Source organism: Stigmatopora nigra, chromosome 14 (assembly GCF_051989575.1).
Source record: "Stigmatopora nigra isolate UIUO_SnigA chromosome 14, RoL_Snig_1.1, whole genome shotgun sequence".
Taxonomy (NCBI): domain Eukaryota; kingdom Metazoa; phylum Chordata; class Actinopteri; order Syngnathiformes; family Syngnathidae; genus Stigmatopora; species Stigmatopora nigra.
The window spans coordinates 7,442,628-7,461,984 of record NC_135521.1 but is presented as its reverse complement, the minus strand read 5'-3'; the positions used below and the strand labels follow the sequence as shown (position 1 = coordinate 7,461,984).

Below are 19,357 nucleotides of genomic sequence, written 5' to 3'. Positions count from 1 at the left end.
ATCTTAGAGGATCCCCAACTCAGCAAAAAGATGATTTTGTTTTATGGCTGCTTCAACTCTTCTGTTTAAATATTTTTTGTTTTGTTTTTGTGCTTTCTTTGTTCGGGAGGGATTTGGCTTTGATTGCGTGACCACGAAAGGCCTGTGTGCACGCTATTTGACGTAAGCAATGGTGAGAGCTCAGGGAGATGGGGGCACGCCGACGTGCCCTCGGATGGCTGAGCATCACATTTTAACACGAGGAGGAAACAAACCTCAGCAACACTGCCAGCGCTCTGTAAACCAGTTGGAGAGCCACCCTCTGATCACTTTCTTGTTGAAACAACGAGAGAGGAATGGCAAAAGTACAAAAAAAATTGGAAATTGCAATTCCATTCTGAGTTGTTTGAAAATTGTGAAATTTAGTTGCCACCATCTTAGAGGAACTGATGATTAATTGCAAATAACATGGCAAGGTAATCTGGTGTTCTGTGATTGTGTCTAGAATTGAAATTTGTTGCTAGAAGTCAAGCTAAGAATTGCACACTGAATCTAAATGTAAAAGACAAATGCAGTTTACGCTAGAAAAGAAACAAAATCAGTCAATTGTTTTACTTAAAAATAGGAAGTATAAAATTGCTCTTCTGTTTCTCTGTGTTTGTCATTCTCCAGTCTATGGTCCTGCTGCTCCACAGTCAGCGCCAATACATCTTCGATTTCGACTCCCTGGACCGCCTTTCGGGCATCACCATGCCCAGCGTAGCCCGTTACACCATGCAGACGGTGCGCTCAGTGGGTTACTACCGCAACCTCTACCACCCTCCAGAAAGCAATGCCTCGGTAGCCGTGGACTACAGCGAGGACGGCCTCTTGCTCAGAATCTCCCACTTTGGCACCGGCCGCCGGGTTCTATACCGTTATCGGCGCCAGAACAAGCTCTCCGAAGTCCTGTATGACAGCACACGAGTTAGCTTCACCTACGACGAGACCGCCGGCGTCCTAAAGACGGTCAACCTGCAGAGCGACGGCTTTATCTGCTCCATCCGATACCGGCAGGTGGGACCTCTTATAGACCGACAGATATTTCGCTTCAGCGAGGACGGCATGGTGAACGCCCGCTTCGACTACACCTACGACGGCAGCCTGCGTGTCACAAGCGTGCAAGGTGTTATCAACGAGACGCCTCTTCCCATCGACCTCTACCAGTTCGACGACATCTCTGGCAAAGTGGAGCAGTTCGGCAAGTTTGGCGTGATCTACTACGACATCAATCAGATCATCTCCACGGCAGTGATGACCTACACCAAGCACTTTGACGCTCACGGCCGCATAAAGGAAATCCAGTACGAAATCTTCCGCTCACTCATGTACTGGATCACCTTCCAATACGACGACGTGGGCCGTGTCATCCGGCGCGAAATCAAGATCGGACCCTTCGCTAACACCACCAAGTACGGCTACGAATACGACGTGGACGGCCAGCTGCAGACTGTCTATTTAAACGAAAAAGTGACCTGGCGGTACACATACGACCTCAACGGAAACCTTCACCTGCTCAACGCGGGGAACAACGCAAGACTCCTTCCCTTACGTTACGACCTCAGAGACCGCATCACCCGTCTCGGAGACATCCAGTACCGCTTGGATGAAGACGGCTTTCTACGTCAGAGAGGGGCCGAGATCTTTGAGTACAACTCCAAGGGTCTCCTGGTACGGGTGTACAGTAAAAGCAGTGGGTGGGCCATCCAGTACCGCTACGACGGGCTCAGTCGAAGGGTCTCCTCCAAGACCAGCCTGGGCCAACACTTGCAGTACTTTTACGCCGATTTAAGCTACCCGGCACGCATCACGCACGTCTACAACCACTCGAGCTCAGAGATCACCTCGCTGTACTACGACTTACAGGGCCACCTGTTCGCCATGGAGATCAGCAGTGGCGAGGAATTTTACATTGCTTGCGACAACACTGGGACTCCTCTAGCCGTCTTCACCAGCAACGGCCTTCTGGTCAAGCAGCTGCAATACACGGCCTATGGCGAGGTCTACTTCGACTCCAATCCCGATTTCCAGCTGGTGCTGGGTTTCCACGGAGGTCTTTACGACCCGCTCACCAAGCTCCTGCATTTTGGCGAGAGAGACTACGACATCATGTCTGGCAGATGGACAGTGCCTGACGTTTCAACCTTGAGAGACGTCGGCAAAGAGCCGGTGCCATTTAATCTGTACATGTTCCGTAATAACAACCCCATCAGCAAAGTCCAAGAAGTGAGAGAATATGTGGCAGGTGAGAGGTTGTTTCAGCTAGGAGATCATTATGGTTATGGTTAATGGTTTCCTCTCACTGTGGCTCTATTATTTTGTCCATAAAATGTCAGGGAACAGTAACATGAAAATGACTGCCTGTCTTCAACTGAGTTCTTTTACTCATTTACTGCACTTCCTAGTGAATTACATTCTTGAGTGTGTAGAATGCTTTTGTCATTTTTTAAAAATATTTTTGCTCCCACAGACGTAAACAGCTGGCTGGTGACATTTGGTTTTCACCTCCATAATACCATTCCTGGCTTCCCGGTGCCCAAGTTTGACCTCAGCATGCCATCATACGAGCTCAGGAAGAGTCAGCTGTGGGATGATTTGCCGGTGAGTTCATTTTGGCTATCGGCAATTTTCATGCAGATATGCTCATGTTACATTAATTCCTATTTGTTTATGTCTTTTATTGTTTTGTTTTTTCTAAACATATAAAAATGGACATCTTGAAATTGTACACCCTCTGCTTTTTGTTGGTTAAAAAAATCATGCATTGATATAATTCAAAAGTTATAATCCTATTATAGTCTTCGAGACACTTTAGATACCTATTGCGATAAAGTTTAGAGGTGGGAAAGAATAATTGGATTATAGTGATTTAAGTTTTTAAGTAGATTTTTGGATTGGAAATTATTGGTATTTCTCTGAGAAGAAAGTTATAAAAATGTTTTAAATATTTTTTTAGGAAATGAAAAAGCTTTTTATAAAGAATAGTCTTTCTATCACAAAAAACGGACTAATTTGAACAGGTTCATTAATTTTGAAACCTTGAGATTCTCAGCACTACCAAGCAGATAAAAACAAAGCTCCACTGAATTCTTTTTACATTTTAATACTATAATCATCTTTTTTTTTCAATGCTGCACCAATACTGTTACACTTAAGTGCCCTTTAAATCACATATTTGTTTTGTTGGAGTGCAGACAGAAGCAATAAAACGTAATTTCTTACTGTTTGCATAAGTGTGTTGTAAAGCTGACATTGCTGTTATGCATTTCTGAGACAATATTACTTTTAATTGATTCTTATTTGCATAATAAATAAAACAGTGTTCTTTCTCCAGCAGAATATATATTTTCTAACTGCTGTCTGCTGCTGTAAGTTAAAAGTATGTGGGGCTACTCAGGCGGTTTGGGGGGCCCGAGCAGGAAGAGTGTCATGAGGGGATTCTCTGCTTTGGAGTGAAGAAGCCCTCCAGCACAAACACACTAACCTTCTGCCTCACGAGCCATCTTGTGCCGTGTTGAGCTGTTAACGTTTCATTGCACTTGTCTAAATTGATTGACCTCCAGATTGAGACTGACTTCAGTTGTTTTATTTAGTGCCGCTTTTGGATTTGTTTTATAAAACAAGAAAATATATCATCATCATGTTTGTTTTTAGATAAATATTTGCAGGAAAGGGCAAAGACACTGTGGTACTTTTTTGGGAAAAAAAAAGAAAAGTTCTTGTTTTAGTTTCAATAACTTATTCATTCATGCATTTTCCGTATGACTTATACTTACAAGGGTGGCAGAGGTGCTTTTCATAATCTGAATGTTTCATATGTAGGAGTATTCATAAGTAGAGGTACCAGTGTATTCTATTTGACATGAATAACCCTAATCAAAAAAAGTGATGAATTCAGCTAGCCTTGACCCTCATTAGTAGATAAGTTTTCTTATTTCTCTAAAAAAACATTTTTTTTTTAATCATATCTTTTGGGTTTTTTTATAAGAGGAATAAGTGTTCATCTCCATGTTTACCATTCGTCTTCTCTTTCTTGGCAGTCCATTTCGGGGGTGCAGCGTGAAGTCACCCGCCAGGCTCAATCTCTCCTGTCATTTGAGCGCCTGCCCGAGGTCCACCTGCGGCGAGGCCGTCGCGGAGAGAAACCTTGGCTGTGGTTCTCGGCAGCGGCGTCCCCCGTGGGCCGTGCTGTCATGTTCGCCATCTACAAGGGTAGCGTGCACGCGCACACCCTCAACATGGCGGGCGAGGACTGCATCAAGGTGGCGAGCATCCTCAACAACGCCTTCTACCTGGAGGAGCTCCACTTCACGGTGGAGGGGCGGGACACGCACCACTTCGTCAAGCCGGGCCTGCCCGACGTCGACCTGGCCGCCCTGCACCTGACCAGCGGTCACAAGACGCTGGAAAACGGCGTCAACGTCACCGTGTCGCAGTCCACCACCGTCATGGACGGACGCACGCGGCGTTTCGCCGACGTGGAGGTACGCGCCGGAGCCCTGGCGTTACACGTGCGCTACGGCGCCACCGTGGACGAAGAGAAGGCCCGCGTGGCCGAGCTGGCCCGGCAGCGGGCCTTGGCGGGCGCCTGGGCCCGGGAGCAGAGGCGTTTGCGCGACGGCGAGGAGGGCGGCCGGCCGTGGACGGAGGGCGAGAAGCGCCAGCTGCTGAGCGGGGGTAAAGTGCTGGGCTACGACGGGTACTACGCCCTCTCCGCCGAGCAGTACCCCGAGCTGGCGGACAGTGCCGACAACATCCACTTTCTGAGGCAAAATGAGATCGGGAAGAGGTAACAAAACGTTACGGGGACGTGACTGCTCCTGTTGTACGCCACTCCCAAAAAGGTTGGGACCGTGGACTGTTTATTTTTGGATAAACCTCCAAATGCACTACCATAACAAACTCGTTTGTCACTGCAGATATGTTCCGGACCTGCCTGCAATTGAGTGGACCCTTGACTTATGGGCTCAATTAAATTTGGGACGAGGCTCATGACTCCATTTTCTTTTGCAGTGGATCCTTTCAAATTTGCAGCTCGGAACCTGAGGCCATGTTAACTGATTTTTTTTCTTCTCTTTTTTTGCTCTTTATTTTGTGGGCTTGGTTTAGTTTCTGTATTTTTACAACAAAAATACTAAAGTTATACTCTTCAGAAGAAATTGAATCAATCTTCCCCCACAACAAAGTGATTTGATGGTACATATATTCATAATTTTTATCAAAAAGTTGTCCAAATTATCTAACAGTAAATATCCTATTATATCTCTAGAAGGCAGCTGATTATCAAAAAAAAGAAATTTGCAAGCACCAGATTTTGCTCTGTAAAACTATGATACAGTTACATAGTATTTAGTGCCACACGTATCGGTACTGAATGGATTCATTCGCTGTCAGCCCTCCCTCTTCAAATGTATTGGACATCTAGCAGAAAAAAAAAGAAATTTATTATTTTTCTCACCAGGGTGAACCCCGCTACTTTCGTTAATAAGTTAAGCTGTGTCTGCTCAAGCCATCATAGCCATTTCTTTACATTCCAGTATGCAGTACTTTAGTTTAAAATAATAATTCTCTTTTTTTCCCCTAAGAACTTGTGTACAGTATCGGTGCAAAACTAATAATGACTGCTTAACTATTGTTTCTCACTTCCATACAGTTTATTTGAAGCTCACCCACCGCTCGGATGAATGAACACACAACATCTTGTGGCTCCCAAGTTGCACAACTGATTAGTCAAGGTATCAGAATAGGTCAATTGGAGTTTTCGGCAGCAGACAAAATCCAATATCCTTTTTGTGAGTTATGTATGTTCCTGATGGATGTTTTTGTAAACAATCAAACAGTAGAAGAAAAGGAATCAAACAGATAAGCGCAATGCTGTGCATTGTGATCCAAAAAAAAAAGGGACTTTGAAAGTCACCGAGCCTTAACACGGGCAATTACAGGTCAGTTCCTCTGTAGCACAAAAAAAAAGCCTTCTGGACTCTCGAGAGGAGCAATAGTGAAGGAAATGACCTTTTTTTTCTTTTCTTTTTGTTTTTTCATTTTGTTTTTAAGGCTTGTGCACCAGGTGATTGTACGTAGGCCCTCTCAGAATCATTAAATGGATGACAGGCTGTCGGGGGAATGTCCTAACATGCCTGAAAACCTACTTTTTTTTGTTGCATATCCTTTTAAGAATCTTTGTATCTAAGGGGGTCCCCAACACAACTCACTTTAACGCCCTTTGGAAAGTTCAGAGAGAAAAAACACCACCATTCCAGAAGAAAATGATGAGTGTGAAAATGTTTGAAGAAACCACACCTAAAATTAAACAAGGTAAGACATTTTTATTTACAGAGGCTACAGTTTTATGGGCAAATTCTAAGTTTGATTTCTGAAGACTTTTGAAAATATATTACATTTATGGCTTTCTTTTTCCAAGCAGCTATTATGGGTACATTTTCAGGGCCATGTCATGTGGGCGGAGCATGGCGTGAATGTTTGAAAATGGGTTTTCGGTTGTTGGGGGCCTATTTATCGCTACTTGTGGCTTCAATGATGTTTTTAACGTTGTTCTTTTTTCCTCGTCGTTAGTTTGTTTTCACAATGTCCGGCTTCACTGTAGTTCTTGTATGACCAGGAAATGTTTACATGGTGCGCACTCATATCTAGGGGGGGTTCACGTTACAGTATATGTCATCAATGGCCAGAGCAAATGTTAGTTTCCGAATCACGCCGAAAAAAAAACGAGAAAAAAAAACATGTATATGACATTTAGCACTTGTAAACTCCAACATGTGTTTTGTTGCTTTGAGAAAAAAAAACGGTTTCCATGATTAAATACCAAGTGTTTATTGTGGGAGAGGTGAAAAATTGAGAAAAAGGACTCAAATGGACTCCTCGGGGACCCCAGGGCCACCCGCTTTTGTTAATGGTCAAACTACCAGTAATTTATGTTTGTGTTTATACATAACTAATAAAGTACAGATTTTGGATGGTCCCTCAGCATGTTTCTCCTGATCTACATTAAGATCCCTATTTTAAAAGACTGGCACAGTTTTATATGGGTTAGAAGTCAATAACCAATTACTCTATTTATCAAATTATTGAGTCATTTTGTGACGTTTTTAACCCCAAAAAATCATGGGACATATAAAACAGAAATATTGTGCAATCTTCGTGGTGCTCTGTGAACACAAACAGATTATTATTTTATCAAAAATAAATACATTTTAAAATAGAAGGGTAAAAAAATATATATTTCTGCCTGTTTTCTGTCATTTTTCAGACCAAAACAGCAACTCCACTTAAGGTTTCCATCCAGCCTGATGTCATGCATTTGCAACTGTGTCTATACATGCATTAAGCATATTAGTTCAAGTCAATTTCATGTTTACGAGGCATACTGCCATCTGACCCGCCCGCCTGTCAAATAAATATTTTATGCTTTCTCTGGCAATATTTCATGAAGGCAGCTCACGTAAATATGTTCACCTAATTCTTGCTTAGAAGAGCCAGCTCATATCAACCTTTCTATTTCTGCTGTACTGTTTTGCTCTCCCACGTTCGAAAGCGTAAGATAGCGTTTTAATTTACTCATGTATTTATTTTATATCATATATTTTACCCATATCTATTTTCAATTCATTGTGCTCCCTCGCTCTCTCTCTCTTTCTCTCAGAATCCCTTCAGGGACCTTCAAGTTTATTCATCTGACCGGACTGGACATGAAATGCCTGTGCGTCAATACAGTGAAACTTGGGTAAGCTACATGACTCTTTACTGACCTCTAAAGGCACAATGTCTGACTTCTTTAACATTTGTCTTTGTTTGTTTTGATTTGTTCGAATTCCCAAGCAACATTGAAGTCAAGTTGACTAATAAGGTGACACTTATAATTGTGTTATAATATTTTGAACGTGCTTTGGAACCAGTCAGCCCAAAAAAACGGAGTAGGAAACCTCAAAGTAACAACAAAAATTACTAGAAAACATAGTCAACACAAGAATTTTGAGTTTTACTCCAAACTATCTTACCGAACCACCACTGCCACAATGTCACCATGCTTGCCAGACACATTGGCATCTTCTTGTTAAGTTTTAAGGAAAATCCTGCAGCTATTGTTGTCCTTATGTATAGGAATAGTTTAGTGACCCCCTACTCTAGCCTCATTTCAAATCTAGAAATAGGACCTGATCATTATTGTGCCCACCTCCACGCATTTTACATGCCGTCAAACCTCAGGTATCGAGTTGCCTTACTTAATTTGATCCTGGAACATAATTTCCTGTGGCTTGGGTTTTGAAAGTCAATCAACTTGAAAGGAATTGGAACTTTTTCCCACCCTAGCGCCCTCGGAGCAGACCTGAAAACTGGAGTATACGGCATGTTAATTGGCAAGTTGTCCGAGAACCCACCCCCTCCCCTCACTGGCACTGTCAGGTTAAATAAAGGCGCCATCAAAGGGGAGTTCCAGCCGCAGCCCCATGCTGAGACGGGGGCGGCCTTGGCTCAACCATACGAAAGTAACTTCAAAGACCGGCCACATCACAGAACCTCCCTTGGCTTCCCGCTGCGCCACCACTTCCATACGTTGTCGGTATGCACGCACGCACGCACGCGCGGCTGAGAGGTAACCATATTGAGCAGGAATGTGCCCATGTGGGAAATAAGGAGTCCGATGTTTTTCAATCGGACACAGATCCCCACCAAGGTCAAAACATACATTTAGAGGTCCAGATGTGCAATTGTTCTTTTGCCCTTGCCAGACAGAAGGGATTGGACATCTAGGCTTGTCACTGGGACTGAAAAATCAGCATTCAGTTTGGCTCACTTCTACATTCCTGGGGGGATTTCTGTGTCAATTCCTGTTGATATGGTTATTTTATTTCTATTTAGAATTTGAACTGGGCGGGTTCAAAAACAATGTGTGCACTTTTGAGGTCTAATCTAGAGGCAAGATTTAACTCAGTTCCAGAGTCGAAGCATATGTTCAAGTCAGATAAATATTAACAAATATGAAATACTAAACATTTTGCTTCGCTATAATTCATTGTCCTCTTTATCATGATTTAAGGAAGCATTTATTTAGTAAACGGTCTGAAGTCGCTGTAATTTGTATGAAATGTCAGATGAAGAGACATGAAAAACATTCTATAAATACACTTTGTTTGTTCGCTTTATTAACGTAATCCCAGGAAAATCTGGCCCATTGTTGTTTTAAGCGAACGAGGTCATCTTGCACGCAAACCGCAATGGAAGGTTCCTCTTTTTTCTTTTCCTCTCTTGTAATGAGTCACTGTCTAAGAGAGAGCCTGCCTGCATGCAGGTGGGACACGTGGCAGCTCTCCGGGGCTATCAGTGACCTCACGAGAGGCCAAACTAGGTTTACGAGATCTGGCCGCCCTCGTCCCCGTTTCCAAAGAGCTTCTTGTCATCCCGCCCTCGATGCTTCCAATCAGCTGTTCAAATGGAGGGGTCACCGGCCTGGAATTTATAACAAAGCCAGTGAATTGACTGACTGAGGAGTCTTGGATGTTTGAAGTGGTCTGTTTCGTCCCCCTAATGGTCACCATTAGTTGTACTGTCAACGTGTTTCAGATCAAAACACTGCACTTGTGTCTAGACAAACGTGACCATTTAGAGGCCATGTCGTTGTGGACAAAATATTAACCGCATGGCAAATATTTACCAGTGAGTCCAGCAACCCAAAAAGAGAGGATTGTGGCAAATCGTCATGCTTTCTATGGCTCCCGTGACCCCATAGAAATCAATGAATGTGCAAAGTTTGCTCTTTCCCATCACTTGTATGTTTTCTGCCAGTCATTGACGTTCATGTCAGGTGTACCGTCACTTTGATAGAAATTAATATACAAATGCCGTTACAATAATTCTTTCCAAAATTATAATTTGATGATGATTCAGTGATCAATTCGCCAAAAAAGGATGTTTAGTGTCACTCTAAATTCTCAACATTTTGACATTTAGGAAATGATTGCTTCAAAATATTTGAACTACAAGATGATGCTCAAACTCCTCAAATTCTACATGAATCAGCAACTATAACTTTTTTTAATCAAAACATTTCTTCAAAACATCATTCCTAAACATGTGACCTTTTCCCTGTTTTTATCCTACAACATTGTTTTTCTATGGTTACTCATGACTTCTTAATATTCCAGCATTTCACTACTTTTCTCCACCCAAAATGACTTCTAACTTACTTACGGTTACATTTTTTTTTCCATTTATATAGTATACTAGTATGACTTTGTCTTTTTTGTCATCTTATTCATCTCATTTTCTTTCCATTCATGCAAGCTTTCACTTTTTTTGTATTCTTTTTTTTCCCTTCTGATTATTGTTATGATGTCTTCCTGTGATGGCACCTTTTACCCGGTCAAACAAAGTCCAATAATTGACGGTGGGGCCTACGGTAAATAAAGCAGAGGCGTGTCGCGTGACGACAGGTGTCCTCATCTCTGATTGGGTGACACTTAAGCTTTAAATACAGGAAATTCACAGAACAGGATTTAGTACATGTGAATATTTTTAAGCAACGGATCTTGTTTGCTGCATTCTGTTTGGACAAGTCATGAGCGGATGTCCTTATTTTGAGAAGAGGCACTTGTATGTTTATTATGACTGTAGAACATTTCAATGTAACATTCAATGACTTCTTTGGTTTGATTTATTCGCAGGTTATTTCGAAATCAGCCTCAGGAACCAAAGGAAGAGCACGATGTCTCTCAGGCGGGCATCAATAAGGCCAGTAAAGGAGGGGTCATCTATGGAGATTACCTCAAGGTATAAAGGCAACACTAGTTACATGGTATTGTTAGAAATATTCTAACTTCATATGAGTGGGACTATTTTAAAAACAAAAAAATGTAATGAGAGGGCTAATAATGCATTCATATTAATGTATATTTTAATCTAATAGCAATTTTCATTTGATACAAAGGATTGTTTGCAGTTCATTCAAGACAAAACAGCAACAAAAACAACAACAAAGAAATAGATTGGGCAAAATTTAATAGATCTAAAGTCAAGGTCATTCAGTCATTTTAAGACTTTATAGTAAAAATATTTTTAAAGGGCTATCAAATAACTGGAATTACATTTTTTTCTCTATAAATGATTCAATAAATGATATTTTGACAGGACTCATGTACAAATAAACCCACATTTGTTTTATTTCTGTTGATTTTAGATGACATTTGATCAGTTTACTCTATTTCTGTAACCATCAGCTAAACTAGTATGTACATCACTTTACCTTGTTGTTTAAAGGGACACATGCCACCATTAAAATTGAGTTAATGAAATGGTTTGGTTCAAATCTTTTTAAATGAATGCCACCTATAGTACTAAGATTTTTTTTGTTTCCCTTCTCCACTCAAAGCTGGATCAAATCGTGACAGCACAGGTGTTGCAGAGCGAGCTGAAAGGCAACAAAATTCATGACGAGCATCTCTTTATTGTCACGCATCAAGGTAAAACGAGCGTCGAGTTTACACAGCTGAGTGAATGTCTGCTTCAATTTGGTGGGAGGGTTCCAATGAAAAAAATTTGGAGATTTTCATCGTCATGTTAGAAATAACTGGCTACATATAACAACATGAAATGTAAACAAACCCTATGTCTCTTGTTTTGTTGAAGCTTATGAGCTGTGGTTCAAACAAATTCTATTCGAGTTGGATTCCGTCCGCGAGATCTTCATTAGTGGACATGTAAGTCACATTTATTAACTTGGGTTGTTATTCCATCTGATCGATTCTATTAACCGTGCCAATATGGTCCAAAAATGACATTACTGGGATTTTTCAAGAAAATTATAAATGTTCCATCGCGTGGAGTCCAAATTTTTTTATTATTGTTATTTACGTGCACTAGATTTTGTGGGTCTCCTGTTGAAGGACATGCCTGGCAAAATTCATGCGTTAAATGAAATATGTTTTGGAGGGTTGGATATTCACCCAAAAATCTGTATCTTAAATGTTTTCTCCATGCAGGTGCGAGATGAACGCAATATGCTCAAAGTCAACAATCGCATCCACAGAATCGTGGTCATCCTCAGGCTACTGGTAGAACAGTTCACCATCCTTGAGACCATGACAGCCTTGGACTTTTATGAATTCAGGTTTGACCAATGGAATGAATTCATCCATCTCTGGTTTGTCTGCACCATGTGCTTATTTTTTTTTTCTCCCTGATTTGCCGATAGGGAATATCTGTCTCCGGCTTCTGGCTTTCAAAGTCTTCAGTTCCGACTCTTGGAGAACAAAATCGGAGTCCCCCACAATATGAGAGTTCCGTACAACAGACAACACTATCGTGACATTTTCAAAGGTCAGGATGGCGAGTTGCTGCTCGCCACCGAACAGGAGTCCTCACTTTTGAAACTGGTCGAGGTAAAGAAAGTGATTTTATATGTATTTATTGTCATATTAATCTGATATATGTTTATATATTTTTCTTTTAATTCCATATTACTACATACTCAAAGTAACTGCAACTATAGCATAGTCAGATAGTCTGAAATACTATATTTTGGATTGTGTTTGTCTAAAGGAGTGGCTTGAAAGAACTCCTGGCCTGGAAACAGATGGTTTCAACTTCTGGGAAAGTCTGGAAATCAACATCTTTAAAGGTCTACGTACGGAAGAGCAGAACATTGAAGTAAGTGTTGTCATGAAAAATCAAGTGGAATTGAAAGTGGATTTTAAGCGCATGTTTGTGATCTGCAGCAAATGTCTGACTCTGAGGACAAAGAGGAGATGATGGCTGAGCTGCTCAAACAAAAGGAACTTTTCACATCCTTGTTTGATATCAAGCGTCATGATCACCTTGTCAGTAAAGGTCAGAAAAACATCCTAAATGAAAATATCTCTCATATGTTTGAAGAAAAGAGTAAGATGAAGCTCAATGACGGTACATTTCCTTCCAAGGTGAAAGGCGGCTCTCTTACAAAGCTCTACAAGGAGCTCTCATGATCTACTTCTACAGGTAATGCCTATGTATAGACTGATGTTTTTCTTTTATGTACCTCTAATAGTGATACTAGAGTAGTGGTACTTACTATGTCGATGTTATTTGTATGTGTGTGTGTGTCAAACTAGGGAGGAGCCTCGGTTCCAGGTTCCTTTCCAGCTACTCACCTCCCTAATGGACATTGACATGCTCATGACAAAATGGAGATGTAAGTACGCCAACAGCACACATTAATATATGATGTAATGATTGGCTTTAGGCCTCACCACAAGTTTGCCCGTCTAAAAGTTAGTCGGAAACTTGCAGGATGCTCCTCTGCTTCAGCTTGACATGTTTTCACCCATAGCTGCCCTGGTGCTTGTGTATCAATTATTGACATCTTTGGAGTTTTGTTCTCTCCATTGTTGTTGTAGACAATCATGTATGCATGGTGCACCGGATGATTGGCAGCAAGGCAGGCACAGGGGGTTCCTCTGGATACCATTACCTGAGATCTACTGTCAGGTATTTTATGTGTGTGTGTGTGTGTGTGTGTGTCTATGGTTCAAGCCTGAATTCTAGAGATTCACTGCAACAGTATTGAGAAAAAAACTGTCTCCTGTTTGCATTAATTTACCTGTTATGTATTTTTATCCATATGTAGTCATCTTTCCTGCACCCATTCCAGGTTTCTAATTTTTTACAGGATTCATTTGAAATCTTTGCTATATCAATTGCCCAGAAATATATGATACGGTCATACAATTTCCCAGAAATATATGACAATACATATAAAGTTGGTTCTATTATAATATATAACAAAACTCTACTTTATTAAAGAAAAATTATAATGCAACACAATTATAATTTTAAATTAAAATAATAAATAATAACTGCTATACGTGCCCTGGCCTCCTGGGTATTTAACATAACTGTTTTTAAAAAAAATACGGAATATTATATGCCTTTGAGCAGTTTAATATGACCTGTGTGTTTCTGGACATGTTTCCAAGGAAAAAAAAGTTTTATGAATATTTTAAAGCCTAATATGGTTATCTTTTGGTGATGTTTATGTTATATAGTAAGTCCTAAATAGGGTGTCTAAATAAAATACACACCCCACAGGTGGTACAAATAATTGTTCCCCTACTGTTATCCTGTTTCTATGATCATAAGAAAGCAGAATACGAATCACAATAATATTTTGTAGAATCACCCCACCCTTCTGGTAATCTTAACACCCCTGCGTTATGATACCACGCCGTGCCTGTACAAGACACAAATGGCCAGATTGTTTTATTTATTCCATCGTTCTATTTTTTCTACCTCCAGTGACCGCTACAAAGTCTTTGTGGACTTGTTCAACCTGGCCACGTTTCTAGTACCTCGCCACTGGGTACCCAAGTTGACCCCCAATGTTCACGCCTTCCTTTACACGGCTGAATGCTGCGACAGCTCTTACTGCAGCAGTGAGGACTCGGATTAGCTCAAAAAATGGAGACAAAAATCACATCCACACTCAAAAAGACCACTTTGTCCATCCATAAGACACAAACCGTCTACTCAGTATTACGTGGCTATCCCGCGAGGATGTAAATATAATTATAACATATAATGAAAAATATGATGCTTAGCATCTAAAACTATTTGCACAGCATGGGAATTAAGAGAATGTGAATATCTTGTTTCGTATAATCTCTATTTGCGGACCTGTATCGTTTTTTTGTATTTAAAGAGAAGTGTTTGTTGTACATAGCATCAGGGGTGTATATTAAGGTTGTTTTATTTTTTTTTTGGTGCTTAAATAAAGCCCCACCATTAAATCCCTTATAAAGTGATTTATTTGCATGATGTCAAACAGACACAGCCGCCACAGAATCCGCAATGCCTGGAAACACACCAAGTAAAGAGAATATTAATGTCGATCCCACAGGGCTCAGTGAAAATTATGCAAAGGAGATCCATCATGAAAACGAATGTAGATGGTAAAAAGAAATAATAATTAAAAAAAAAAACAATATTTTCACTCACCGCAAAGGTTACCGCCGATTTTGACGTAAGCATAACCCTCGCTTCCCCAGTTTGTGCCCCAGGAATTTTGCACAATCCAGAATGGTATTACTCCTAATGAAAAACAACAAATAGTACAGTCAATATTTTCAGAGTAAAGATAAAAAAAACTTGGCATGAGAAAGGTTGCATAATCGCTGTGAGTAAATATTGACAAAAGGTGCCCACAACAAATAAACAGAGATTTCAAAGGTTATATACTACCCCAACGTAATAAGTCAAAACAAAGCATTTTGGATACGTTTGCCTTAATGACAAATCCAGACACCCCCTTTTTGGGTATAACAAGAGCAGAAAGTCGGCACTCGTACGATTCGGCGGGCCAGATTTCGCCCCCGGGCCACCACTTTGACACCTGTGCCATCCACTCTTTAACGTTGAATCCTTTTCCTTAAATGCCACAGGACTATTTCAACATTGTAACAAACACAGTGGCCCCCTTACTCGAAGACCACAACCACAGCATTGCACTTGCAAGCCTTACATAACACTTTGATGACATAACAGCACCTTGATGTTGCAACATTGTCAACATCCAAAGAGGCCAACAAAATAGTAGCAATGATAGGACAAATCGATATTTACCTAGAACTCTAGGGAGAATGTTCTGTTTATGACATTTATCTTGGATATTTTTTAAAACCTTAGGGAGTGTTGACTGGCATACCGGTAGTGTCATATCCCACCACGAGCACGGCGTGGTTGGGCCAACGACTTGAGCAGTGATGCTGAATGATTCCTCCCAAGTAGTCTTGCCAACTGACTGCATCCACAATGGCGGAGAGAGGACCTCGCGCCACCAGCTCTGCCTTCATTGCCTCTTCCTGACCGCTAGGTAGAGCAGAAAAGTAGAAATAACATTACTCTTGCGGAAAGGAATAGCCATTGTGGGAATATTTGGCAAAGCAAAGCTTGACTACAACCGCCAATAGCAGAAAATGACCTGTAGGAAATTTCTAATGTTCTAATCTTACACGTGGATGTATTTTTTTTTTTTTATGTGACCTCAACACCAATCCCACTGCAACAAATGTTGACCCCTGACATTTTAAGACCTTCTGTGCTACTGATTGATCAATATCTGTGTTGATACAGCAAACATCACGTGTTCCGGACCCGCCTCTGTCCTTGAACTTTTCTGATTTTCTTGTCAACTCATAAATAGTAGGGGGTGTTAATTTTTAAGCTTTTATTGCCTTCACGTGGCAGGGAAAATGGCTTTTTTTCACCTGAAATTGTAAGCTGTGAAGTTCCTCATGGTGACGCCTTTTTGAGGGCTGGAGAAGAACTGGCAGATGCCGTTCTTGGCCTGGTATGGGTACTCTGACTGGGGCACCAGTTTCACCCTGGTCTGCAGGAAGAAAGCATGATATGAGGTTTGCTTTTTTATTTGTGAGTTAAATTATTAGATTATCATTAGATAGATTATTAGATTTCCTGGGTCTTTTTGGGACTTTGTTCTTGGGACTTTTGTGTCAGTTTACTTGAAAAGAGACATTTATTCATCCATCACAGCAAAGTGAGGGGAAAAGTTGGCGTACACTGTGAATTGGTTGCCAACTATAAAATGTATTTTTTATTTTATTTTTAAGGTTCAAAGTACCCAAAAAAAATAATGGGCCCACAATGGCCCCAAAAAACTTCTTCTTATTCTAAGTTTTAGGCCAAGAATTCCTGGAACATATTTCTTTTTGGACTGAAATTGCTTTCGGGGTCAGATTTTCATTTAGAATAGATTTATTTTTTTCCCCCAAAAGTTCAAAGCACCGTTTGTAGCCAGCGAAGGGCTTTGGTCGGCGATCCTCCACTGCAGCCTCCATTTGGAAAACAGCAATCGACGACTTGCTGCACGCTGAGCTCCTCCAGCGGCGCTCCCGCTATGGCGCTGGCCGCTTGCACGGCGCCGACCACGCTAAATGCCCAGCAGCTCCCGCACTGCAAAAGATGAATTATCGGGAAAAGCTAAGGTTCAAAGCCCCCAGGGAGGTATTAATCCAAATCCTGTCGTAAAAAGTCCATCCTTGCCAGTGGAGATACATTTCTTTTCCAAAATTAGCCACTTGGTGACTTTGTAAAGGACAGGAGGACAAAAAGACTTCATTTTAATGCACGAGGCAGTCTGTAGAGGCCGGCCCCACCCTGCTGGTCAAATAATTGCCCTCATTTATCTTTTAAAAGCAAGCCATTATCAGGCACACTGCATTTATTTGATAGACGTGCAATCATCTTGAAAGAAGTCCCGACAGCCTCAAGAACCCTCTTTAAAGACTTTTAAAGATCTGACTCGACAGGGGTTATTTTACTGGACCATTTTCCGACACAAAGTGTGTTATTTTACTGATTAATAAAAGCCAATTTTTCTGAATCTGGCTCTTTTAACAGACTCGGCGTCAGAGCACCTGTACGTACTTTTACCTTCCAAAGTCGCTTCAATAGAAATGTAAAATCTACCAAACTGCCCTGTTGAAATAAATGTTCATTATAGGAAACTAAGAAGGAAAAAAAATCTTAAAATTGTCAAAGTTAAAAATAATATCACATTGCATGATGATGTGGTTATACATCATCATATTGGTGCTGTCCAACATAACATTTTCTGTATCTTCAAAAAAGGTATTTATTTATTTTAGTTTGGAGTTTTTTTCAGGCTAAAAATAACACCTCTCTGTGTTCCATCTTACCACTTGCTGGTCTTGGACCGGTGCCACCATCGCTTGGTCCCTCCAGTCAAATTTGGCCGGCAGCTCTTTTAAATCTGCACTGGGGGGGAATGGCTGAGCGTGCTCAGAGCTTGCTCGCAGGTACAAATCTGCCATGAACATAAAAAAACACAATGATCTGTGAGATGGAAAGCATGTAAAACAAGTCAAACTCAAATTGATTCACTTTTAAATTCACCATCAGATCATATTTTCCATGAAAGTATGTTCTATTCTTGCATGAAAATCTGAGTCACCTAATTTTAACGATCTGCATATATCCAAAATGTGGAAAAAAAAGCATCCATATGTCCAATGAGTTATTTAAAAATCAAAATAAAAAAATACATATAACATTTTTAACGGATTTCCACCTTCTGAAAATGAGTCCAGATTACTAAATCACTTTATTGGATGAGGGACATCTCTAGTAATTGTTGGTGCACATGCAATGAAGAAGTATTCCAGATTATCCTACCTCGGAATTCTTTGGGTGAAAGGGAGGAGAAACTGTTCATCCCATACTTGGCAGACTGAGGTTGAGTGGAAAAAGAGTTCAGGTACACATGACGTGCCGTTGCACCCTGAGTTGTCCCAAAAACAAAATATATATTGTTGAATACATTGTATGCAGGTTATAGTTGAAATTGTTTCTCACTTTTTCCAGAAATAACTGCCATTTGACAAACCCACTTGCCCAGTAATTCTTGTAAAAGTTGTTTATCTTAGAATAATTGATGACTGATGATAGTCATAGAATTCCAGATGTACATCAATGATACGTTTGAGGTAGTGGGCGTGGTTACTTCTCACCTGAAAACAGTGATTGAAGCGCTCAAATTGTTCTTTGCCATCATACATGAGGCAGCAACGAGCATCCGATGGAGTAAAATCAGGCAGTGCCTCGTTCAAATGCTTCGATCGCGCGTTCCAGCTTTCCTTTTTGCAACAAAGTGGGACGACAACGACGAAAACGGTCGCCATAGTAACCGTGCAGAAGCCCACCTTCATATTGGCCCCAGGAAAGTTTTCGTAACGACATTAAGAAAAATGCTGGTGATCATGTCACTTCTTTCTCGGGGCATTGTTTTGATTCACAAACCTAGCAGCAGTTGCGAAAGCGGAAGTATAACATTACGAAAAAGAAACCTTTGAATGATTGGGCCGTGCTGCAATTTCCAAAACTACCACACGAGGGAAGCAATTCTAAAAGAATAAAGTGTATTTTGGGTAGCAGACAGTTCGCTTGAGAATTCCAATACATACAATATTTTTTTCAGCTCATCTCGTTTTCTGAACTGTTTTATCTTCATTGGGGTCACAGGGGGTGCTGGAGCCAATCCCAGCTGTCTCCAGTGCCAAAGGTGGGAGACACCCTGAATCCCTAGGGGCAATTTAGAGTGTCCAATCAGCCTACCATGCATGGTTACGGATTGTGGGAGGAAACTGGAGTACTCAGAGGAAACCCACACAGGGCCAGGGAGAAGATTCAATTTGCACACAGATGGGCATGACCTGGAACTGAACCCAGGACCCCAGCGTTGTAAGGCTGACACACTAACAGCTTGCGCCACTGGGCCACCTTTGATATTGATTTGAACTTGAAATATGTCGTGAAA

At 41.0% G+C, this 19,357-nt stretch overlaps 4 protein-coding genes across 8 annotated transcripts in view; 3 read left to right on the top strand and 1 right to left on the bottom strand.

Moving 5' to 3' along the window:
• LOC144207070 (teneurin-3) overlaps positions 1–6,166 on the top strand; it is a 134,204-nt gene extending 128,038 nt beyond the window's left edge. For 2 of the 3 annotated variants that reach the window (XM_077732290.1, XM_077732289.1), the window contains 3 exons: positions 652–2,263; positions 2,489–2,619; positions 4,059–6,166. In XM_077732290.1, the coding sequence (XP_077588416.1) occupies positions 652–2,263; positions 2,489–2,619; positions 4,059–4,811 (2,496 nt within the window). In that variant the 3' untranslated portion in view covers positions 4,812–6,166. The remainder of the gene's footprint in view (positions 1–651; positions 2,264–2,488; positions 2,620–4,058) is intronic. The other variant, XR_013328556.1, reaches the window with a different exon arrangement.
• Positions 1–19,357, top strand: part of spata4 (spermatogenesis associated 4) — a 49,439-nt gene that overhangs the window by 17,345 nt on the left and 12,737 nt on the right. The window lies entirely within an intron of this gene.
• On the top strand, positions 10,479–14,792 carry tdo2a (tryptophan 2,3-dioxygenase a). The gene is made up of 12 exons (XM_077733301.1): positions 10,479–10,626; positions 10,698–10,803; positions 11,402–11,492; positions 11,659–11,729; positions 12,012–12,139; positions 12,224–12,410; positions 12,571–12,678; positions 12,747–12,858; positions 12,948–13,005; positions 13,119–13,198; positions 13,404–13,494; positions 14,302–14,792. The coding sequence occupies exons 1-12, from the start codon at positions 10,592–10,594 to the stop codon at positions 14,453–14,455; spliced, it is 1,221 nt and encodes a 406-aa protein (XP_077589427.1). The 5' UTR covers positions 10,479–10,591; the 3' UTR covers positions 14,456–14,792.
• ctso (cathepsin O) lies at positions 14,735–18,873 on the bottom strand. 3 transcript variants are annotated; one of them, XM_077733304.1, is made up of 9 exons: positions 18,744–18,866; positions 18,552–18,677; positions 18,217–18,322; positions 17,721–17,848; positions 16,807–16,974; positions 16,269–16,390; positions 15,707–15,870; positions 15,001–15,093; positions 14,735–14,857 (listed from the first exon to the last, which is right to left on the bottom strand). In XM_077733304.1, the coding sequence occupies exons 1-9, from the start codon at positions 18,747–18,749 to the stop codon at positions 14,823–14,825; spliced, it is 948 nt and encodes a 315-aa protein (XP_077589430.1). In that variant the 5' UTR covers positions 18,750–18,866; the 3' UTR covers positions 14,735–14,822. The 3 variants fall into 3 exon arrangements, with proteins under 3 accessions (XP_077589430.1, XP_077589428.1, XP_077589429.1); XM_077733302.1 differs by having other exon boundaries at positions 18,552–18,873; XM_077733303.1 differs by having other exon boundaries at positions 14,735–15,093; positions 18,552–18,873.